Source organism: Rhinoderma darwinii, chromosome 6 (assembly GCF_050947455.1).
Source record: "Rhinoderma darwinii isolate aRhiDar2 chromosome 6, aRhiDar2.hap1, whole genome shotgun sequence".
Lineage (NCBI taxonomy): Eukaryota > Metazoa > Chordata > Amphibia > Anura > Rhinodermatidae > Rhinoderma > Rhinoderma darwinii.
The window spans coordinates 135,910,325-135,930,451 of NC_134692.1; the positions used below are offsets into that span (position 1 = coordinate 135,910,325).

A 20,127-nucleotide genomic window follows, 5' to 3' on the forward strand; every position below is an offset into this window, starting at 1 on the left:
ATCTGTGTAATGCTTCCTTTCACCTGTGGGTGTGCTGCAGGGAAATTAAACACTTGCTTCCAGATTCCCCAGCAGATTACAGTGTATTGCTGGTGGGCCCATGTGATGAATGTAATAATGAATGTGTAAAATATTGTCGGGACACAGAGAGGAAAAAAATAAATCACAAAATAAAGAGTTAATTTAAAACACCCCGTCACATTCTGCGGTTGCACCAGGCAGGACTCTTATTATATCTAACTGCTGTTTGTCCCAATTCCTTGTGGGCATTATAAGGCGCCCTGGATGCTGTTAACAGATGCACGACGCACACCCTCTGCTGCACAATACAGCGCTTGGGTAAATTGGATGGAATTAGTATATTAATATTTGAAAGCCTCCCAGATGTAGAATGATGCATTATAAAACACCGGCACATTGCCACCATGGATGGAGAATATACTATATACTATAATTACAGAGCCACCTATGACCACACAACACAGCTGGAGTGGAGTTTATAGTCACAAATAATGGATCCACTGTGTCTGGAAGTCCAGACTGTTCTACATGCCCTTCGCTGTTCCGCCATTCACCGGTCACTGGTTTTGCTGGGACTTCTTGTTCTCCAGTATGATTAGGGACACTAGTTATATGTCTAGGACTATAGTTCCTAGAGTAGCGGTAAAACCGTGGCATTACCGTATCGCTTGCGAACATCCTCAGTGTTTCTCTATGAGAGAAGCCGCAGACGACTTTAGATGACGCCAGTCAGTCTAATATATATGAGGGCGTCCTGACCAGCGTTGTCGGAGAGGACCGGCGGCTGCTTATCGCCCTCTTCCTACTGAAATGAATCCGAGTGTGTAGTGTACGTATATGGAGAGATCGGGGGAGGTAGCTATTGGCTGAATGAGCATTTTACCGCCAGCTATCCTATGTGTATGACCGGTATAAGTCCTGGGGCTGGCGGAGTACCCCAGGTCCTTTTTTTTTCCTGACACCCGGTCTTGAGAAGAATTACCCCCATGTACGGCACCAAGAGAAAATTCTGTTGCCTTAAAACCTGTGTTCTTTCCTTTTTGGCCATTTTCACTCCATAGCAGCCTGTATTTACAGTGGACGGGAGTGAAAAACTGAACAACTCCCAGTAAATCCCTCTAATCCCCAACATTCACGTACCGCAGCCCAAACCATAATCCACAGAATGACTAGGGTAATAGGTCGGACAGGAGATTTAGTCAGGACCCGATCAGCTGAAAAAAAGTTAAAGCTCAAAACGTCACCATTTCAATCACTTGCAATGGAAGCGTCAGCCCGTTCCTCCCCGCTCTGTAACCTGCGCTAGAAGAATTATTTTTTTTCTTTAAAAAATTACGAAAATATAAAACTCCAGGACACAAAAATAGAAAATTCTCCAATTAGCGGCTCAGAAATACGATATTATTATCTTCACTCTTGCAACAAGTGCCAGGCCGGCCTCGGAAAGTCTCTTTATTTTTATCTCGTCATTAGATTATTTTTGGGCAACTGTTGTGCGTTTTCCTGAAACTCCCGGAGGCAGCGCAGCGCCTGTCAGCTCCAGACCCGAGCAATTATATGGTCTAAATAAAGATCATTATCTGTACACGCCGCCTGCGCTGCCTATTATCTACACCCGAGAAATACAGTGCGGCTCATGTAGGCAAAACCAGCGCCATGAGAACCTCAATGCAGTTGTCTGTAGGAACCAATCAGTTGCAAATACTACTTAAAGGGCTTCTTCAGAAAATGCATGTTATAATCAGTTTTAAAGTAAAATATTGTTTTTGTCATGCTCATACCTCCGTCAGGTTTCCTTGGGTTTCTATAAAACCTTCAACCATGGCTTCCTGTCTGTGACACTAAGTGTGCTAGCAGAGTGCCCCCATAAACAGTGCCAGCTAAGTGCCCCTCCCAGAAAAAACGTTCCAGCAGAAGGCCTCCAAAATGTCAGCCCAGTGTCCCCCATCTACTGCACTGCCAGCACAACGATCAAAATAAACAGTCCTGGCGTGGTGCTCCTCTTTTAGGGTAGGGCTACATGGCGACTTTGGCCACTGTGTCGTGCTGCGTGCATCGCAGTATTGAAAATAAATGTGGCTGCGTTGTGACTCATAGGATCAGTTGCAAGAAACCCATACTGTAAATAATGATAAAATTCAGGCTGACTGCAGCTGCCACTAGGTGGAGCTCACTGCATGCATATTTATATATCATCAGTTAGGACAAATTTAAAGAGGATCCGTCACTAGTTTAGTGATGCCCAATCTCCCAGCTAATGTAATAGGCGCCGTCACACTGATAATGATAGTGAAAATTGTGTCCCAAAAAGTTTATTATTTTAAAAGTTATGAGCTCTTTTCTAAATATGCAAATGAGGCTAAACTGGATAAGTGGGCGTCAACACCAGCGATTCTCCTGAGGCGGAGCCTCCTCACAGCCTCTGACGCTGTCCTATCAGCATGAAGCTGCTTCACACAGTGTGAGAGACCGAGGCTGGATGGAAGGGGGATCACTTCAAATAGCCATATCTCAGATTCTGGACCATCTACAGTGGTGCAGTGTTATCATGGAGAACTGTTGTCGTCACTACTCCCATAAATGTTATATATAAAACAGGGGTAGGGCCAGATTAAGGTAGGTGGAGGCCCTTTAGCAAAATATATATAAGGGCCCCCATAAGTAGCACTGCCCATTCCATTCTGCAGTAATGGACCAGAAGAAGGGCCACGGAGACCTGGCACGTGGAGAAGAATAATAAAAGTATACATAATGGCGAGTTCTAGAATAGACCAGCCATCCCTTACTATTCACATTACATAAAGAAATGAGAACTTATTGAAACTGGAGTAAGGGGACGTCTACTAAACACATAGAAACTGCATAAACATAGTGGAGAGAATTTCCGAGACATCCTCTGTAACAAGTTCTCCGTCTTTACCTTGATATTGTCGAACGACGTCTTGTTGGTGATATCATACAGCAGGAGCAGAGCTGCGGAGACAAACAGGGAGATGGCGTTTTATGTAAGTGCGGACTCTGCGCGCCTGATCGGATTTATTCCTGAGCTGCGCTGCCTCTCTATGAATTAGAAATAGTTTCCAGCCCGATGTGAAATACAAGGCGTCTTTATAAGAAATATACGGATACATTTACAGGCGATGGTAAGAAAGCCGCAGCAGTATTGCACCGCAGGAGCCGCCTGTATTTGTAAAAATAAAATAATAAACTCCCCCAATAGTCTTTTCTGACCTTTGAGGGACAGACCATGATAATTAAAAAACAAAAAATGTAATTAAATAAAAATTACCAATAAAATACTCCCTCTACTTCCCCACCAATTATTCTCGTAACACTAGCCCTGACCCAATAACCCTAAAGGAGACATGTAATATATCAAAATTGACGGTAGACAATGACAATCACAAATAAAAAGTCTATTTTAGGGTAACACTATATTATTACCAGAAAAAAATAGCCAAAATGTAAAAAAAATACTATTTTTTAAACTTTTTTTTTTTAACTTTAGCCTAAAAATAAAAAACAACAACAAAATGTATGTATATAAAAATGCTCAAGAAAAATAACCTGCATCGAGCACGAAAAAAACCTCCAAAAACGTAGTTTTTTTTAAACCATAATGCATGCTAAAAATAGCTTAACGGTGCCTGGTCCTGAATAGGTTAAATGTATGTACTTTGTGCTTAATACATTTTTTTTTTTTAACTTTTATTAAAAATTTTCTTTACTTTTTGCAAAGCAGCTTCTATGTACGCATTAGAAGCTGCATAGCTCTGCTGTAAGCCAAATCTGTCAGTCTGCTAAACTGAGAACTGACGGCTCGGCTGACAGCGGCTCAGACATGAACTTAGATGTGATGGGTATTAGGGTTATCCTCCGTGTCAGAGGCACACAGAAGCCGTTGTCACCTGAGCCGTACGACTTCGTTTTTTCAACTGTGACATGTTCTATCGGATGCCGTATTACGGAGCATGGCTTCCAGGGGACAATACTGTGCCATGTGCAGACACCATACTGCCCCCTTTTCTCCATCTGAACAGTTAATTGTCAATTCCGTCATTCACTGTCACTAGATACACACACAGTAAAGGCCTGCGAGAGGTTGCCCGGCCAATAACCCTGCTATTGATTGATCGGCTAGGCTGAACGGGTTGAGATGCTCATTGGCTGAGAGGCAGTATGGTGTCTACGCATGGCACTGTATTCTCCCCTGGAAGTCATAGTCTGTAATACGGCATCCGATAGAACACGTCACAATTGAAAAAACTAAAATTTGGCCCGGCTGACAACGGCTCCTGTGTGCCTCTGACACGGAGGATAACCCTAATACCGATCACATCTAAGTTCATGTCTGAGCCTATGTCAGCCGAGCCGTCAGTTCAGCAGACTGACAGATTCGGATTACAGCCGAGCTATGGCACTGTATTCTCCCCTAAAAGAAATGCTCCGTAATACATCATCCGATGGAACATGTCACAGCTGAAAAAACTCGGATGCATATGAAGGTACAGAATGGACTCATGGATAGGTCACAACACATATCCATAATATGGTTGTGTGCATTTGGCCTAAAAAGTAGTATCACCTAAACATTAATTTAAAAAAAAATGGATGTAATTAGAATTTTTGGATCATTTATTCCAAGTATTTAAGACGTTGATCTATATTTTGCTAATCAGTAATGCATTTGTGAAAGATTGGCATAATAAAAAGGAGCATGAGTAATTATTGGGATTAAATGCATGACTGCCCCCTAATGGAAAGTCCTGACAGAAGTAAAAGAAAAATAGATGTCCCTATCTGACCCATCATTTTGATAGATTGTGCCCTATACCAATCCACATCTACAAAGGTTCCAGGTAACGTAGACTTGTCCAGAAATGCAGCAAAATAAAATATATTGTTAGCATTGTACAGACGTCTGTCACCAGTCAGAGTCTAGCGCCTAGTCCAGTTTTTGGTGAAGTAGGTGGAGAAGTGGAAGGATGCCCCCTCCTCTCTGCAAATCAGCAGCACCTTGAGCCCAATGAGGGATGCTGATCGCTAAAGAAGGTGCTCCCCTCCCATTACCAAGAACAAGGTAGTACAGATGTCTCCTCTCTTGCTGCTCTGAATCCCTTAGGCCTCATGCACACGGCCGTGCCCAATTACGGGCACGGCGGGCTGCAGTACCCGCGGGCCGCATTTTCATGCTGTGCTCCCATACAAAGTATGGGAGCACAGCTCGCAAAAAACGAACAGTAGGACATGCTCCATGTTTCCCGGCACGGTTCTACGGCACGGACATCCTTCCGTAGCGATACGGAAAGGTATCCGCGGCTAATAAAGCTGGGTGTGTCCGTAATTGAGGACCGTATTGCGGATCGCAATTACAAAGTTTTTTTTACGGTCGTGTGCATGGAGCCTTAGGGTAGGAAACTATAGCTGCACCCCCATCCTCCCCTTTGCCTTCTTTTTATTGTTTTACACTAGATGTTTTTTTTGAGGACTGAGGAGGTTTCTGAACATATATAGGGAGCCGGCAGGCAGTGAAAGGGGAACTGCAGGCAGTGAAAGGGGAACTACAGGCTGCTGAAAGGAGAGACAGGCGCTACTTTTCCTAAATAATATATTCCAAACTGTTATATATTCACATGTACTAGTGATTCATGCAAAAAAAAGTTATACAGATGAGTAGGCTTTGATTGTTTCAAAGTGATGCATAAAAAAAAAAAACTTGATCCTACAAAAACATTACAATTATTGTTAATAGGTGGAATCTAACGATACATTAGAAGTAGCGCTGCAAATTTTTTCTTTCCTTGCAACCGAAGCCTCTATGTAAGAAATTCCCTGGTGACTACTTTGCTCCTTCCCGGTCATTTCTGCAGTATCTGGACAATTAACACACTCCTTCAGAGCCCGACAAACAGCAACTTAGATCTCCTCCTGAATCCTTATGATTAGGACTATGGGGAGAATTCTATATTTAGGTTAACTGATATAACAATTTTAGGTGCAGCTTGGCTACAAAGGGGCGTGGACATACATAAATGGGTGTGGTCTAATCAAATGTGGGTGTGGTTCGTCAGACTGTCGGCGGGAATTATTTTATCCTACTTTTGGGAATGGAGGGAAGCACCAGAGTTTCCCGGTCTGTCATATGTCAGGTACTCACCGTGGGCATCTCTGTAATAGGCATGGGTGACACTTCGGAATCTCTCCTGTCCGGCAGTGTCCCAGATCTTTAAGAAAAGGAAACCAGGTAATAATATATTAGTGAAAATCACAGAACATTAAACGGTAGAAGATATTACAGAAACAAAATGTTCTTACCTGCAGCTTGACTTTAACACCATCCACATTCAGCACTTTATTCTGAAATAGAAGATAAAAGCATAATTATGATTATTTACGTAAAAACGGCGGAAGAAAAAAATCTCGCTGTAGAAAGGATAGAAGCATTTGTTTTTCTACGAAGAGTTAACCAGATCATAAAGTATTTCCTATAGCCGCTGACATCTAAGTACAGTATAATAGGACACATAGAAGAGATGTACATGCTAAAAGCCATATTATAGAAGTAATGCTACAAATCAGTCACAATAAAGGCAGACAAATATATATGACGTACCCCATTCAACCAGACACATATGTAAATGGTCATAAAGCACAAAAAAAGTTACCTTACAATGTCACCATACAATAGCCAAGATTTACCCAAAATTTGTCTGCAAACGCAACAACTTGGTATAAAGCCTTGTAATCCCCATAGACTAGTCTGAGCAGCAGAATGGGTCGTATTGAAGAATTAATTGACGCTCAACGTGAAATAGGATGCCACCTTTCCGAAAAGCGGGTTTGTCAAATTTGTACCATGCTACAGCGGTCCCGGTTACCGGAAAGTGGAAATGGGCAACAAGAGCTTATCTGCACTCCAAGTAGACCACACAAGCTCAGACTGGCCATACACCTTGGAGAGCTGTTGGCCGAACGCTCGTTGGTCCGACAGCTGTTGCTCCCGACCCCCATACACATCTGCTCTTGGGTCGACTGAGCGTGCATATGTACTTAATAGGGAGGGGAGAATAGGCACCTTTGTTGTCAACTTCTCTCACATGAGAAAGGATCGGGCATGTCCAATCCTTCTTTTCTACGACATCTACCGTCGCCAGGACATCCCGATATACATTGGATGGTCGGCCGGTCCTGCCAAATCGGTGGGTTCATGGGATGTTCATCTAATGTGTATGGGCACCTTTACAACCATCTGTCCTCAAGAACCACACCACCTACTAAGTATGGAGGCATTTGGCCGTTGGACGCGAGAGCGTTGGAGGAACCAACTATTTGGAAGAGGAGAAGCTAACTGTAAAGTCTGTGGAGCAGGAACAGTGGTCTAGGGCTGGCTTTCACGGTTGCGCCCCTCTTAACTACTACATACAATGACATTTTAGAGCGATGTTTCGCAATAAGAGTTCCATGAATCATGGTTAGGTGTTCCTCAGAAGACATCAACAGCGGTCACTTATACCGTAGGGATGAGGTACTTGTAATATTGCCTAAAAGGGAAATTGCTTCCATCTTTGTGGTGACATCTTGGTCCTCTTCTGTTTCAATATGACAATCCCCGGATGCTCAAAGTGAAGGGCCTGTAAAGGAGTGTTGTAGAAGAACTAGGCTGTCCTGCACAGAGTCCCGACATCAACCCCATCAAACACGTTTGGGATGAACTGGAACAACGATTGTGAGCCAGACCTCATCACCTAACATAGGTGACCCACCTGGCTTCATCGATGCATGTGGCTACAGCCATACTCCAAAAATGTAGTAGAAAAGCTTCCGAGATGAATGGAGTCCAATAACGTTGCAATGGGATGACTAACTCCATATTAATGCACATGGTGTTAGAATGAGGTGCTCAAAAATTAGAAGGTGTCTGAATATTTTGGCCGATAATGTATACGTACGGAGATAACTTCATGTTCATGGTGGGCCTAATGCAGGGGTGGGCAAACTTTTTGACTCGCGGGCCACAATGGGTTCTAAAATTTGACAGAGGGGCCGGGCCAGGAGCATTTGGAGGGAGTGTTTGGGCCGGATATACTAAAGCATTAAATGTAGTGTGTGCAAACCTCATAGCACAGTAAGAACACTACAACCCAATTTATTAACTGTCTTTCAAATGTGAAAAATAGCCCTTATCAGTTAATAAATTTGTCTCAAGGAATATGCAAGATATGGCATTTACATACTATTTCGCAGATACTGGCTGATATTGTACTCTTTGAAAACCGCAACATCTTCTTGGCATATCAGACATACAGCCGTTGATCGGACTTCAGTGAAGAAGTATTTTGTTGTCCACTCCTTATTAAACACTCGGCATTCGCTCTCCACTTTCCTTCTCTTTGGTCCGCTCATTTTCACAGAAGGGCTTAATGGTGACGTGAAACGAAGTGAAAATTAAAGTGAAATAAAGAGAAATACGCGCCACATTAACAACGGTCAATGTGTTTTGAGTGCGCCATCTATTGGGAAAACGTGGGCATTGCAGGGAAAGGGGAAAAAAAAGGAGGTTTTTACTATAATTTGGACAAGTTCGGCGGGCCGGATTAAAAAGCCTAACGGGCCGTATGTGGCCCGCGGGCCGTAGTTTGCCCATGTCTGGCCTAATGCATGAAAATGTAAGCAAACTGGAGCATTTGCCTTAAAGGAACATTCTTATTTATAATGACATTCGTGGGTGGGGCATACTTCTCCTGGCACCTCAGTGGGTGCAACTGCGCCAACTAATTCAGCTATGATAGAGTACCATATAGATGCCCTAATCTAAAATGATCTCTTTAAGGGTTAACCTATTCTCATTCATCGGTCTATAGCAGAGCGCTCTGTAGAATTGTTTGCGTACTCTCTTGGCGAAACAGCATTTACACGGTAAAATGTATAAATGGTAATTACAAGGGGGGAACATCACACTCAGCCTCAGAGTATAAACACAATATACAAGCCTGAGTGGTGATTAAGTGAATTCCCAAGTAAATCTGGGTCTTCTCCAAGTTGGATTGCTAATTTTCCAATTAGCCTTAATCCGCACCTCGTTAAATGTGACCTTAACTCAGAAGTCTATCATTCCCAGACAGTTTCGATGATGTACTCTTATACAGAACACCAATGGAAGGAGGAAGGAGCTGCAAGACATCAGCAATAAGTACGGATGGCTGAAATAGGATTTTGGCGCTTCAACGGCAGACGGCAGGAATTTTGAAGTTTCTTTCCCCTAATAGTGCAGCCATATATGTGTCTTACACAAGGCCATCCACACGCCCCTTAAAGGGTCAGTTCACACAGCGTTTTTTGGCGCTGTTTTTGATGCGGAAACCGCTTCGGAAACCGCCAAATAAACAACCAAATTGCCTCTGATTGATTTCAATGGGAGGCGGAGGTGTTTTTTTCCCGTGAGCGGAGAAAACGCTGAAGAGAAAAAAAAAGTGCCAAGTCCTTTCTTCAGGTGTGTCCGTCTGTGACCTCCATTGACATCAATGGGAGGCAGAGAAACTTTTTTGCGGCAGTTTTTGCCCGTGACGCTCAATGGCCGCGGCCAAAAAACGCGGCAAAAAATGCGTGAAGTGTTCTGCCGGCAGGTTAAAATCTGCCTAGGAATTTTGAGGCAGATTTTTCCGCCTGCAAAAAACTCAGTGTGAACTAGGCCAAACTGTGCTAGCCACATTCCTCATTAACAGTGCAGTCACATGCCCCAAAGAAGTGCCGCTTCAAGTCCCCAATACAATGTCAGCCACAAACCCCATTAACAGTGCAGCCACATGGCCAACAAACAATGTCAGCCACATACCCCACCAACAGTGCCAGACACATTCCACATAGAACTGCAGCCAAAGGCCCCCTGCACTTACCTCTGCCCCCTCCTATCCTTGCAGGACACCGGTCCGATTTATTTACGTACTTAGGCACTCAAATACAGCTGTACAGATGACAGGGACAAACTCCGGTCCCTGCTGCTTGTTCACTGAACCACCAATGTGGCAATAACAGTGGTCGGGAAGCAGCGTGTAAGGTTGATATGTGGGTGTTTGTACCCCTGAGTGGGATTGCCTCTAAAGTACTATAGTGTGACTATAGGAGTCAAGTATAAAAAACTGACAGACATATAGAGAGCAGAGCAGAGCAGAGACGGAGAGAGGAGGTGTCTGGTGACTAAGTGACTAAAGACAAGTCTACAGGACTCTAAAAATGGCTGACTATGGCTGCAACTTCCTGTCTTCAAGTACTTAGGAAAACCAGTGCTGAGGTATAAGTTAATATAAAAATCTTGAACTTTAAGATTTGTATGAAATACTGTAAATATTCTACTTTGGCATTTCTAAATTATATCTTTTAGTGGGAAACCTGGTGACAGCCAATATGGCTACAGAAAAGCTTTGTGACAACCTTGGTGGGTGTGGTATCGGTGGTCATATTGGTTGTCACCGGCCTCCTCAGAAACGGATATAACTATGAAATGGCTGAATAGACAGAAGAGGACAACAATTAATTCTATTTATTTTTCGAAGGAGCAACCTTACTAAATGCTCAATCAGAATTGTGTGGCGATTTATCACAAGGGGCTCAAACACCCCTGAATTGGGCTCCTGGCCCACTCTTTCTTTGGGAAAAGCTAAGGGATGAATGTACTGCATTCTGCAATATATTGCCTCATTTGTCATGTCGGAGGAAAGGCTGCATTCAGCAAAAGTAACGTGGCACAGGTTCTATTATCAATGCCAGGCCAATTTTAAGCCACGTTGGTGCCATACACTTTAAACAATGCCTCTTAAAAGGGAAACTATAATAGAAAGTGACTTATTACAACACAAGGATAAACGTGACTAAATGGCGTTCTGTTATTATTTGCTAAACTCTATGTCTGTCCGGGGACCTGATGGAGCTGACCGGTTTCAAATGAGAAAATATATTTTTACATGTATGCTGTATAGAATACCCCTAAACACCATAAGCTGGACAAGGTATATACCATGGGTATACCAACCCTTAATATACACTGTGTAAAATTTCTGTTTGTTCACGTTGCCTAGGAACTATGTGAGTTTCTGTCTGGGTGACCACCACTTCCCTACCTAGAGTTGTGTGTTCTGATGTGGTCCCAGGAAGTTCTTTTTTCTGCGCTCCTTTCCATGATATTATATGATATTTCATGCCATATTCCCCTCCAACAGGAGGATAATAGAAAAACAAAACAAGCGGAAAAGTTCTAGTGAGAAGAAAGATTAAAGTTGTAGTTAAAGGGGTTGTCCACTTTGTTAGAAGGGTCCCTTGACAATAAGCTGACCACAAAATGTCCCCCCTCCTGGGGACCACCAGCAATCAGCAGCTATTTGTAGGAAAACCTGGCAGTAAGTGTTAAATTTCCTTGCAGCACCACCACAGGGTTGTCTGTGTAATGCAGGACAGGACAGGTCCTCCAGAGTGAGAGACGCTCTTTGTAACCGCTCTCCACTCACCGACCAGGAGATCCTGAGGAGCGGATGCCCTCTCTTTTTACTCTGAATTTACTAATAGTGTATATGGAAATGGGTTTTCTAAACTGGGCAACCCCTTTAAGTGATGTATTAGGGACATAGGTTGTAAACTATAATTTTAACATCCCTTTCCTTGTTTACCGAGCGCAATGTTTCGCACATCAAGACATTCAACTCATATTGGCTGTGAAGTGTGCTCACTATGCGTAGACAATCTTTACTACTCAACATGGATCTCAGGAGTCTAATATTCTTAGAATAATACAGTAAAGCTCCTAGGCCCCCTGGAAATCTGTCTTGTAGCCACGGGGTAGTAGCAAGCCATCATGGCTTACAAGCCAGTAGGACACCATGAATTAATTCTGACAAATGTGAGAGTCTGAGTAGCAAAAAACAGCACGAGACACAAAATGTGAAGAAACAAAACCACTGAGACGACTAAATCCGGTTGATCTGTTTATCAGCTAAACCATTATTATGGATTAAGCTGCCGGGGAAACACAAGAGCCCGGTTAGGAAGTGGCAGCTTTATACCCATCAATCAGCCGGTAAAATGGCCCATCTAAGCAGTTGTCTGTCAATCACGGATCAGCAGTAATCACAACCTAGAAACTTCTCAATCTATTAATTGATGGCTACTCCTTGGGGAGAGAGGACCAGAGCGGGTTGTTTAATAGGATCGTATTACTGAGCACGAATGGTAACCATATCGAAGGATTATCCCAACTGATCAGTGATGGTTCCTGTACCTGGATTACAGATTTAACATTGATAATGGAAGACGCTATATGGACAGCTTTCTGTCCAAATTTCTGCACCCACTAAATGACTTGAAACCGTAGGGACTGAGAAATGCCGTGGCCTCGGCCGAAACACTGCCTCACTATGGGTGAAGAGAGGACCCATTATATCTTCAAAGTGGCATTGATGCTAATGATTTTCTAGCTGGGTTTTCCCTTTTTAGACATGTAACCTACATGGTTCTTTCTACATATAGATAAACCTCCTAAAATTGCTAGAAAAATCCATATTTATAGACAGAAATTCTAACCATTGTGCTAGTTCTTGATGCGGACAACCATCGTGGCGCCGTATTTTGATCCTACAAAGAACTGAAGACCAATAGAGAACAAGCCTGGACACAAAGCTCGTCTTAGACAATGGCCAAGTCTATCTTCTAAAATCTCTAGACCTGGGATGTAGTCATCTTTTGGGGTTATGGGTGCTCAAAATCTCACCTGCTACCTATCCATGTTGGCCATGCTGTATCTCGGGAATTGAGGATACTCAATTAGTTTTTAACCACACTACACGTAAGCAACTTAGCCAAAGAACATCTAATAAGCTGCACAAAGTAGATCATGGCTCCAATCGATGAGGCCCAAGGACTAAAACATGCCAAAAGATGACCATACACTAGAGATTTTGGATGGCCGAAAAGGCCGATTCAGACCACTTTCTGCCGACTGTTGGCTCCTTTTCTTGACATGAACGAGTGTTCCTGCCGAAAGACAGATCTGCATCCCATCAGAAGAAGCCCAGACCAGGTCACAGATCAAGGCAGATATCGATTGGCGATTTGTCACTATAACTTATGGCGTTGTCGTCCAGAACGACCACTTTCACAGACCAACCATGAAAGACTAGTCATTAAAAAAACAGCTGTATGAGAACCCTAATATATGGCTGCCTCCTAGACCCAACTACAAAACGTTACTAGCAGAATTTTATGGAACATCTTGTCCACTACTCAATGTCTTTATCGATGGGGAAAAGATTCTTTCCGAGGACCAAATATGAAGACATTTCCATTGTTTCAAGTCTTTCATAACTAGTATTTGTCACTAGAAAAGACCTTCTTGACTAACTGCAACTTCCAAATGCCCTCAAGGATTAAAAAACTGGTGGGTGGTCACGGTGGAAGCCCATCAATTGCCACAGTTGGCCATCTGCTTAGACGCAATGAACACCCTCCTTGAGGGCATAGTTAAAGCTACCATGGCTGGCACAGTTCCTCGAGATATGCTCATATGTAACCACGGTGAAAACTGAACTTGACATGTTCCTCTGCCCTTTGAAGGTCCGCATTTGTTTTCATGCTAGTCCTACATAAGAGGCTGTGGAGAGACATGACTGGGACAGAGGCCAGGGAGCTTTTCCTGCCAATATCACTGTACACATCATTCATTCTAAAGGATCGTACTCATTACGGACGCCGCCTACAGATTTTTCGTACAATGCTGTTCCACGTGCTGGGAGCTCACACCTCTCCCGATTCTTTCTAAGGGTCAGCAGCAAGACCCCAGGCTGGTCCTCATCCGAGGCTTATAGTCATTGCTACTCCACCACAACCGAAAGCCCAGGGATTAGAGCGATCATGTAACTGGAAGTATATTTTGGGTTGTATGCTAGAGAGAAGGGGAGGAGGGGAGACTTATCGACCAGAATCCACCGCATTGACAGCGAGCAAAATGAAATGGACATGTGCATTATTCTGAAAAGCCTGAGACGTGGCTGAGGAATAAGAAAAGCTCTTAAGTTCTGATGTTCCTATGAACCTAGACCAGCGTAGAATTACTGATAGGGACGGGAACATGAGGACAAATTTGCCCAGAACATTGCACACGTTTACGCCTGAAGACCTGGAATTAAGGGGGTTTTACACTGGACGATTATGGGGCAGACGAGCGTTCATATAACGCTCGTTGCTGATAATTGCCCTGTGTAAACGAGCAAACGCCCAATCATCTGCTGATCGTATGGTTTTAAAAAAGTAAAATATTATCGTTGTCGGCAGCGAATGTGTAAACAGGGAGACGCGCTGCCGACATGATGATAATGTATAGGGATGAGCGATCGGAGTAACGGCCGCACGTCCCCATCCATAGCTCCGTGTGACAGGAGCAAACGAGCGCCGATCGACGATGTCTCGTTGATCTGCGCTCGCTGCACCGGACAAAATCGGCAGGTGTAATAGGGCCTTTAGGAGATAACCCAATACCAAGCATTGGAGTGAAATTCGGACACCCTATTTTAAGATATAAACAATGGCGCTCCAGGGTGCTCTGGTTAACAATGGACTATTAACGGCATACGGCAGAAGCAATAATCACCCCTACCCCGATGCTCCAGTATGTAGGGGGCATCCCATTTCAAAAGGGCATTCGAAGGATTGACAACCCCTTTAAGTAAAAGGGATTGTCCTGTTTTTGGGGGAAAAATGGTCTGCTTTTGAACAGAACCATCATGGGTTGTGTTTGTACTGAAGCTCATCCACAAGGTTTTTATTTATTTTTTTAGTCCTGGACAATTCCTTTAAATTGAACCTCCACCATTGACGAGTGGAGACCATTCATAGATGACATCCTGCCATAAACAGGATATACTCTCTGAACCGGTGACATCCATTACTGGGTAATACCTAGAAGCCAGTTCTGCTATTCCTCCTTCCAGCAACAAAGGTGTTAATTCGAGCTACCAGTGTGCCAGCCGTAGCTGGCAGCGAGCCGGATCTTCTGAGCAACATATGCAAGTGTCTTATTATCTGGATTGATGCGCGGAGTCCTGCACACCTGCAATGATCAGCAGCGATGCTAAATTTACACCCCACACGCTCGGTCTGCAAATGATCAAAATTTAGGGTGAGGCACAAAACCAGGGCAATTCAGGGTAAATCGGCGGGCTGTTATTGCTGCGCAGGTCACAACCGATACGTGTGCGGGCACACTGGGGTCTCATGCATACGACTATAAGGGTTATTACTGCCCGCAAAAACAGATCTGACGGCTACGGATACACATCTGTAGCCGTCCGCAATTGCGCATATACTTCTATGGGCGAGGCCGGGCCGCAATTGTGGACAAGAATACGACATGTTCTATATTCTGTGGATCATTTCTACGGCGCGGAAACACATCCGTAAATATAAGGATAGGTGTCCGTAGCCAATATAAATGAGTGGGTCCGCAATTTCATCCAAATTTACGGATTCCGGTCGTGTGCATGGGGCCTGAAAGGACACGTGCACATTTGACCATCTTGTATTGTGTCATTGAGACGTGTAAGTAGATGTTTTCGGTGGGGTATGCGAGACCCTCATCTGGCTACCGACTGCTAATTTGCGTCTTTGGCTACAGACAGAGATTTACGTATATTCCAGTTAAACTGATGGCGCTCCCATTCAAATTATTAGGACTGTAATGCAAAGTCTCTTTGATTTCAATAGGTACCAGCACTTTTGGGGGGGGTTAAGAACATGGACCACCCCCTATTTCATCTCGAAGTGTCCGAGGTTGTTCAAAAGTATTTATACGTTTATGTTCCCCTTTGTAGCCATTTTTTATTGACGCGATGAATCTAAAATAAAAAATTAAGCGACTTTTGCAATTTATCTTGATTAAAAATCTCTTACCGTTTTGTGTTTACAGCTCCTATGAGGACCAATGTACCTCCAATGGTACAAACTACAAACAAACCCTGTGTAGTTGGATCCTGCAGTCGTGTGTTATTCTCCTCCCACTGCCCCCCTTTTCTTGTTAACCTACAGACAGTAGAACTGAACTAGGCTTTCTAAATCCACGCTTCTTATGTGTCTTAGGCCCTGTTCACACAGAGTTTTTTTACGAGTTTTTTGACGCGGAAACCGCGCCCAAAAACTCCTCAAAAACCGCCCGAAAATGCCTCCCATTGATTTCAATGGGAGTTGGACGAGTTTTTTTACCGCGAGTAAAAAAAACGCGTCGCGGTAAAAAGAAGCATCATGACCCATCTTGAGGCCGTTTCCGCCTCCAAAACCCCATTTCAATCAGTCAGAAAGAGGAAAAAAAAACCTTGACGAGTTTTTGTCAAACCACTGTGCAAAAACCTAATGGAGCAGTTTTTGCAGGAGGAATTTTCCTCCTGCAAAAAACTCCGTGTGAACACAGCCTTAAAATGTGGAAATGTTTCAAATGTCTTAATCCTTTTTGCAGTTATAAAAGGTGTTCCTATGACAACACTCCCTGCCTCTGGTGTGTGATCCTTCAGTATTATAATAGGAACACTGGGACACAAAGCAAAAAATCAGAAATAAAAAAAAAAAATGGCTGATTGACTGTGTCACTATGATAGAACTGCCGGGGTGCAGGAACAGGAAGTGTTAGCGTAGGGACACATAGAAGGTCTACTTACAGGGGGGGCCTGTATTTTCAACCCTCGATAACTCAGTACAGGGATTGGCTAGAGCTGGGCAATTAATAAAAAAAAAAAAGGAAACAAATTCAGCGCAGTCAATGTCATCTTGCGCATTTCGTTGGTTTTTATTCACACCCCCCCCCCCCCACCCCCGGGTTTAAACTGTATTTGCATCTTCAGGACGCGGATGCAGTGGGGTCATCGTGCCTGTCTGCAGCGAGCCGAACAGACCGGAGAATCAGTGGGATCTCCTCCACTCATCGCTGGAACAATGTTAGGTGAGTATTTATATTATTATTTTTATTAGGCACTATTGCGGCTGTGTGGGGGCGGCTATGGGGGTGTTATACGGCGTGGGGGCAGCTTGAGGGGACTTTAAATTGTGCGGAGGGCAGCTATGTAGGCAGTTATGCGGGCATTATACTGTGTGGAGAGCTGTTTTGGGGGCATTATACTGTGTAAAGGGCAGCTATAGGGGCATTATACTGTGTGAGGCAACTATGGGGGGCATTATACTATGTGGAGGGCAGTTATGGGGGGCATTATACTATGTAAGGGAAGCTAAATGGGGCATTATACTGTGTGAGGGGCAGTTATGGGGGTTTTATACTGTGTGAGGGGCAGTTATGGGGCATTATACTGTGTGGAGGGCAGCTATGGGGGGGATTATACTATGTGAGGGCAGCTATAGGGGGCATTATACTTTGTGGAGGGCAGTTATAGAGGCATAATACTGTTTGGGAGGGTAGCTTTGGGGGCATTATACTGTGTGGGGGCAGTGTCAGGGGATATATTATATACAGCAGGTTCATGGTATATTAATTCAATGGCGTAGAATGCAAATAGGGGGCGGGACATTCAAAAGGGGTGTGGCCTAACTAATCGTTCATTGATCGTCATCGAGGTCACATGTTCAATTAATCGTGATTTTGATTTCGTTTGTAATCGTCGAGCCCTAGGATGAGATATTGATAAAAACTAAAAATCCTAAGATGTTTCAATACGGACCCTCCGGTATTTTTCCTGGTCTTTATGGAGCACGCGGTTACATCTCGTACTGCCAAATAAAAGACATAAATCCCCACACGATACACGTACGGCAGCCGCTTCACATCTTCTCTTATTACTCATATGCCCCAGAGTCCACTATGATAACACTGCTGGTAACACGTTTATCCCTGAGCGGGGGAGATGTTCTAATATTGTGTTTTCTCTCCAGGGAAGTTAATAATTCACAAGAACACAATATTACCCAAAGTCAGAAGAAATCGCTACATTCCCCATAATACCATCCACTACGGGAACTCGTATAGTGCGGAGCGCTGAACACTACGACTGGCGGCTTCTAGCGGAGCTCTATACTGCGCTATTGTACCAAAAACCACGAGCAATAAAGTTTATTCGCTGTATAATGAAAAGTTCTGGAGCTTTCTAATGTACTTTCTGCTTGATTTCCTCGCCATTTTCAAGATCTCTGCTTGCTATATGTGAATAGTAACATTCTTGTTTACATCCAGAAGCTGAAATGTTCTGACGCCTCGAGGAGAACAATTTGGAAGCATCTCCCTTAATGGCGCTTTGAAAAAAAGACGGAAATTACACTTTATATTTGGATTTCCTACGATAATTTAGGAGGAACGTGTCCGGAAAAGCTGAAAATTTTAATTAAAAAAAGCGACATCCACAGGAGGAAGAAAGTGGCGCTTACTGTTATCTGCGAGTTTTTTCACCAGCGCCTGTATTTCTGCAGCAGATACAGATCTAAATGTATTCATACCAATGGACTAAGGGCAACGGGTACAACATGGGCAAAGAATAGGGCAAGGAATAATACAGGACATTGACATAGCGGATGTCTTAAACTGTCTTATTAGATCACAAAAATAACCAGTGACTCCAGTTTGGCTGCATTGTCTATTGGAGCCTGAGGTAGTCTGAAATACACCTCCTGCCTCAGACGCTCAGGCTGCTGCTCTGCTCTTTCCCCATGCTTTACACTGCAGCTCTGCTTCTTCAAATTAGGTGCTGTGTACAAACACATGCTCACCAGGAAGTTGTCTGAATTCCAGTACAGCAAGTAAACAAGGATTATAATCCACAAGCAACTAATCTACAGGTGATTAAAAGAAAATTATCAAGTAATTTCCGCAGATCTGCTAAATGTTATGCTCCGCCCATTTTTATAAGATACGCCCCTAAACTACCCCATTAAAATCACAAATAGTGGATATGAGCCCTTTAATCACACGCCAAAATGAATACAGAGTCAAGACCTTCTAAATACAGACACCAGACTCCATAAATAAATAGAAACCCCAACAATGACACTCTAAATACAGACCCTAGACACTCTAAATACAGACCCTAGACACTCTAAATACAGACCCTAGACACTCTAAATACAGACCCTAGACACTCTAAATACAGACCCCAACAGCCCTTAAATAGAGACCCAAGACCAGACCCCTTAAATTCAGACCACACACCAGATTCCTACACGGATACAGACCCCGGACCAGCAGATATTCACCGCTCCCCGTTCCAGCAATCCTCTCCACTCCCGGTTGCTGCTGCAGACAAAGTCCCGATGCCGGGACCAGGTTAGGATGTTGTCTGCAGCGGCGTCCGGAAGTGAAGAGGACTGCAGGAACGGGTAACGCTGAGTATATGGGGCACCCTGCGTGCTATTCTGGGAGTTCAGCAGGTACCCACTTTTCCTGGGAGAGTTGACAACTATGATTAATATACGAATGAACCTCAATAAAGGGGAGATCCTGACGATCCTCTTCATAGAGCCAGATTAATTACTGATGATATTCATATGTTGAAAGAACGAAAACTGCCTTTTGATTCACATATTGGCCTACATGTTGCTTTCTTCTCCATTCACACTCAAAGTGAAAATACAAAAAAAAATCTACAGGTCAGATGACTGAATATAATAGAATGAACAGGCTGAAGGTGCTATTACACGACCGGTTACTGGCTGGAAAAAACAAGTGCCGATTGACGATACAGCACGTGAGTCGGCGCTCGTAGCTCCATTCAAAGGCAGCAACGACCGTTAATCCTATTGTTTGTCCCCATGCACTTGCATCGTGTTGACAGCACGTCTCCCGGTTTATACAGTAGATGTGCTGCGGACAGGCCACCATTTTTTTGGCCGCATAAAAGATCAGTTTGCTCGTTCATCATCTGATTACACAGGTTTACTGGTGGCAGTGATCGGGAACGTGCGTTCGTATGAGCGCTCTCTTGCCCGATCATTGGTCCGTGTAAAAGAGACTTTATGCAAAAAGGAGATAAGAACAGAACAATGCACAGGATTCCTTCTCTTTGACAAGATCTACCCCTCCCATTCCCTTTGATGAACTTTAGTGATTCCACAAGCTCGGCATGTATTCTGGTGCTGAAAAAA

At 43.7% G+C, this 20,127-nt stretch overlaps 1 protein-coding gene across 1 annotated transcript in view; it reads right to left on the reverse strand.

Moving 5' to 3' along the window:
* RAB26 (RAB26, member RAS oncogene family) overlaps positions 1 to 20,127 on the reverse strand; it is a 168,864-nt gene that overhangs the window by 23,846 nt on the left and 124,891 nt on the right. The window contains exons 3-5 of the mRNA XM_075830550.1: positions 6,337 to 6,378; positions 6,179 to 6,245; positions 2,942 to 2,994 (exon numbers count right to left, since the gene is read on the reverse strand). Of these exons, the coding sequence (XP_075686665.1) occupies positions 2,942 to 2,994; positions 6,179 to 6,245; positions 6,337 to 6,378 (162 nt within the window). The remainder of the gene's footprint in view (positions 1 to 2,941; positions 2,995 to 6,178; positions 6,246 to 6,336; positions 6,379 to 20,127) is intronic.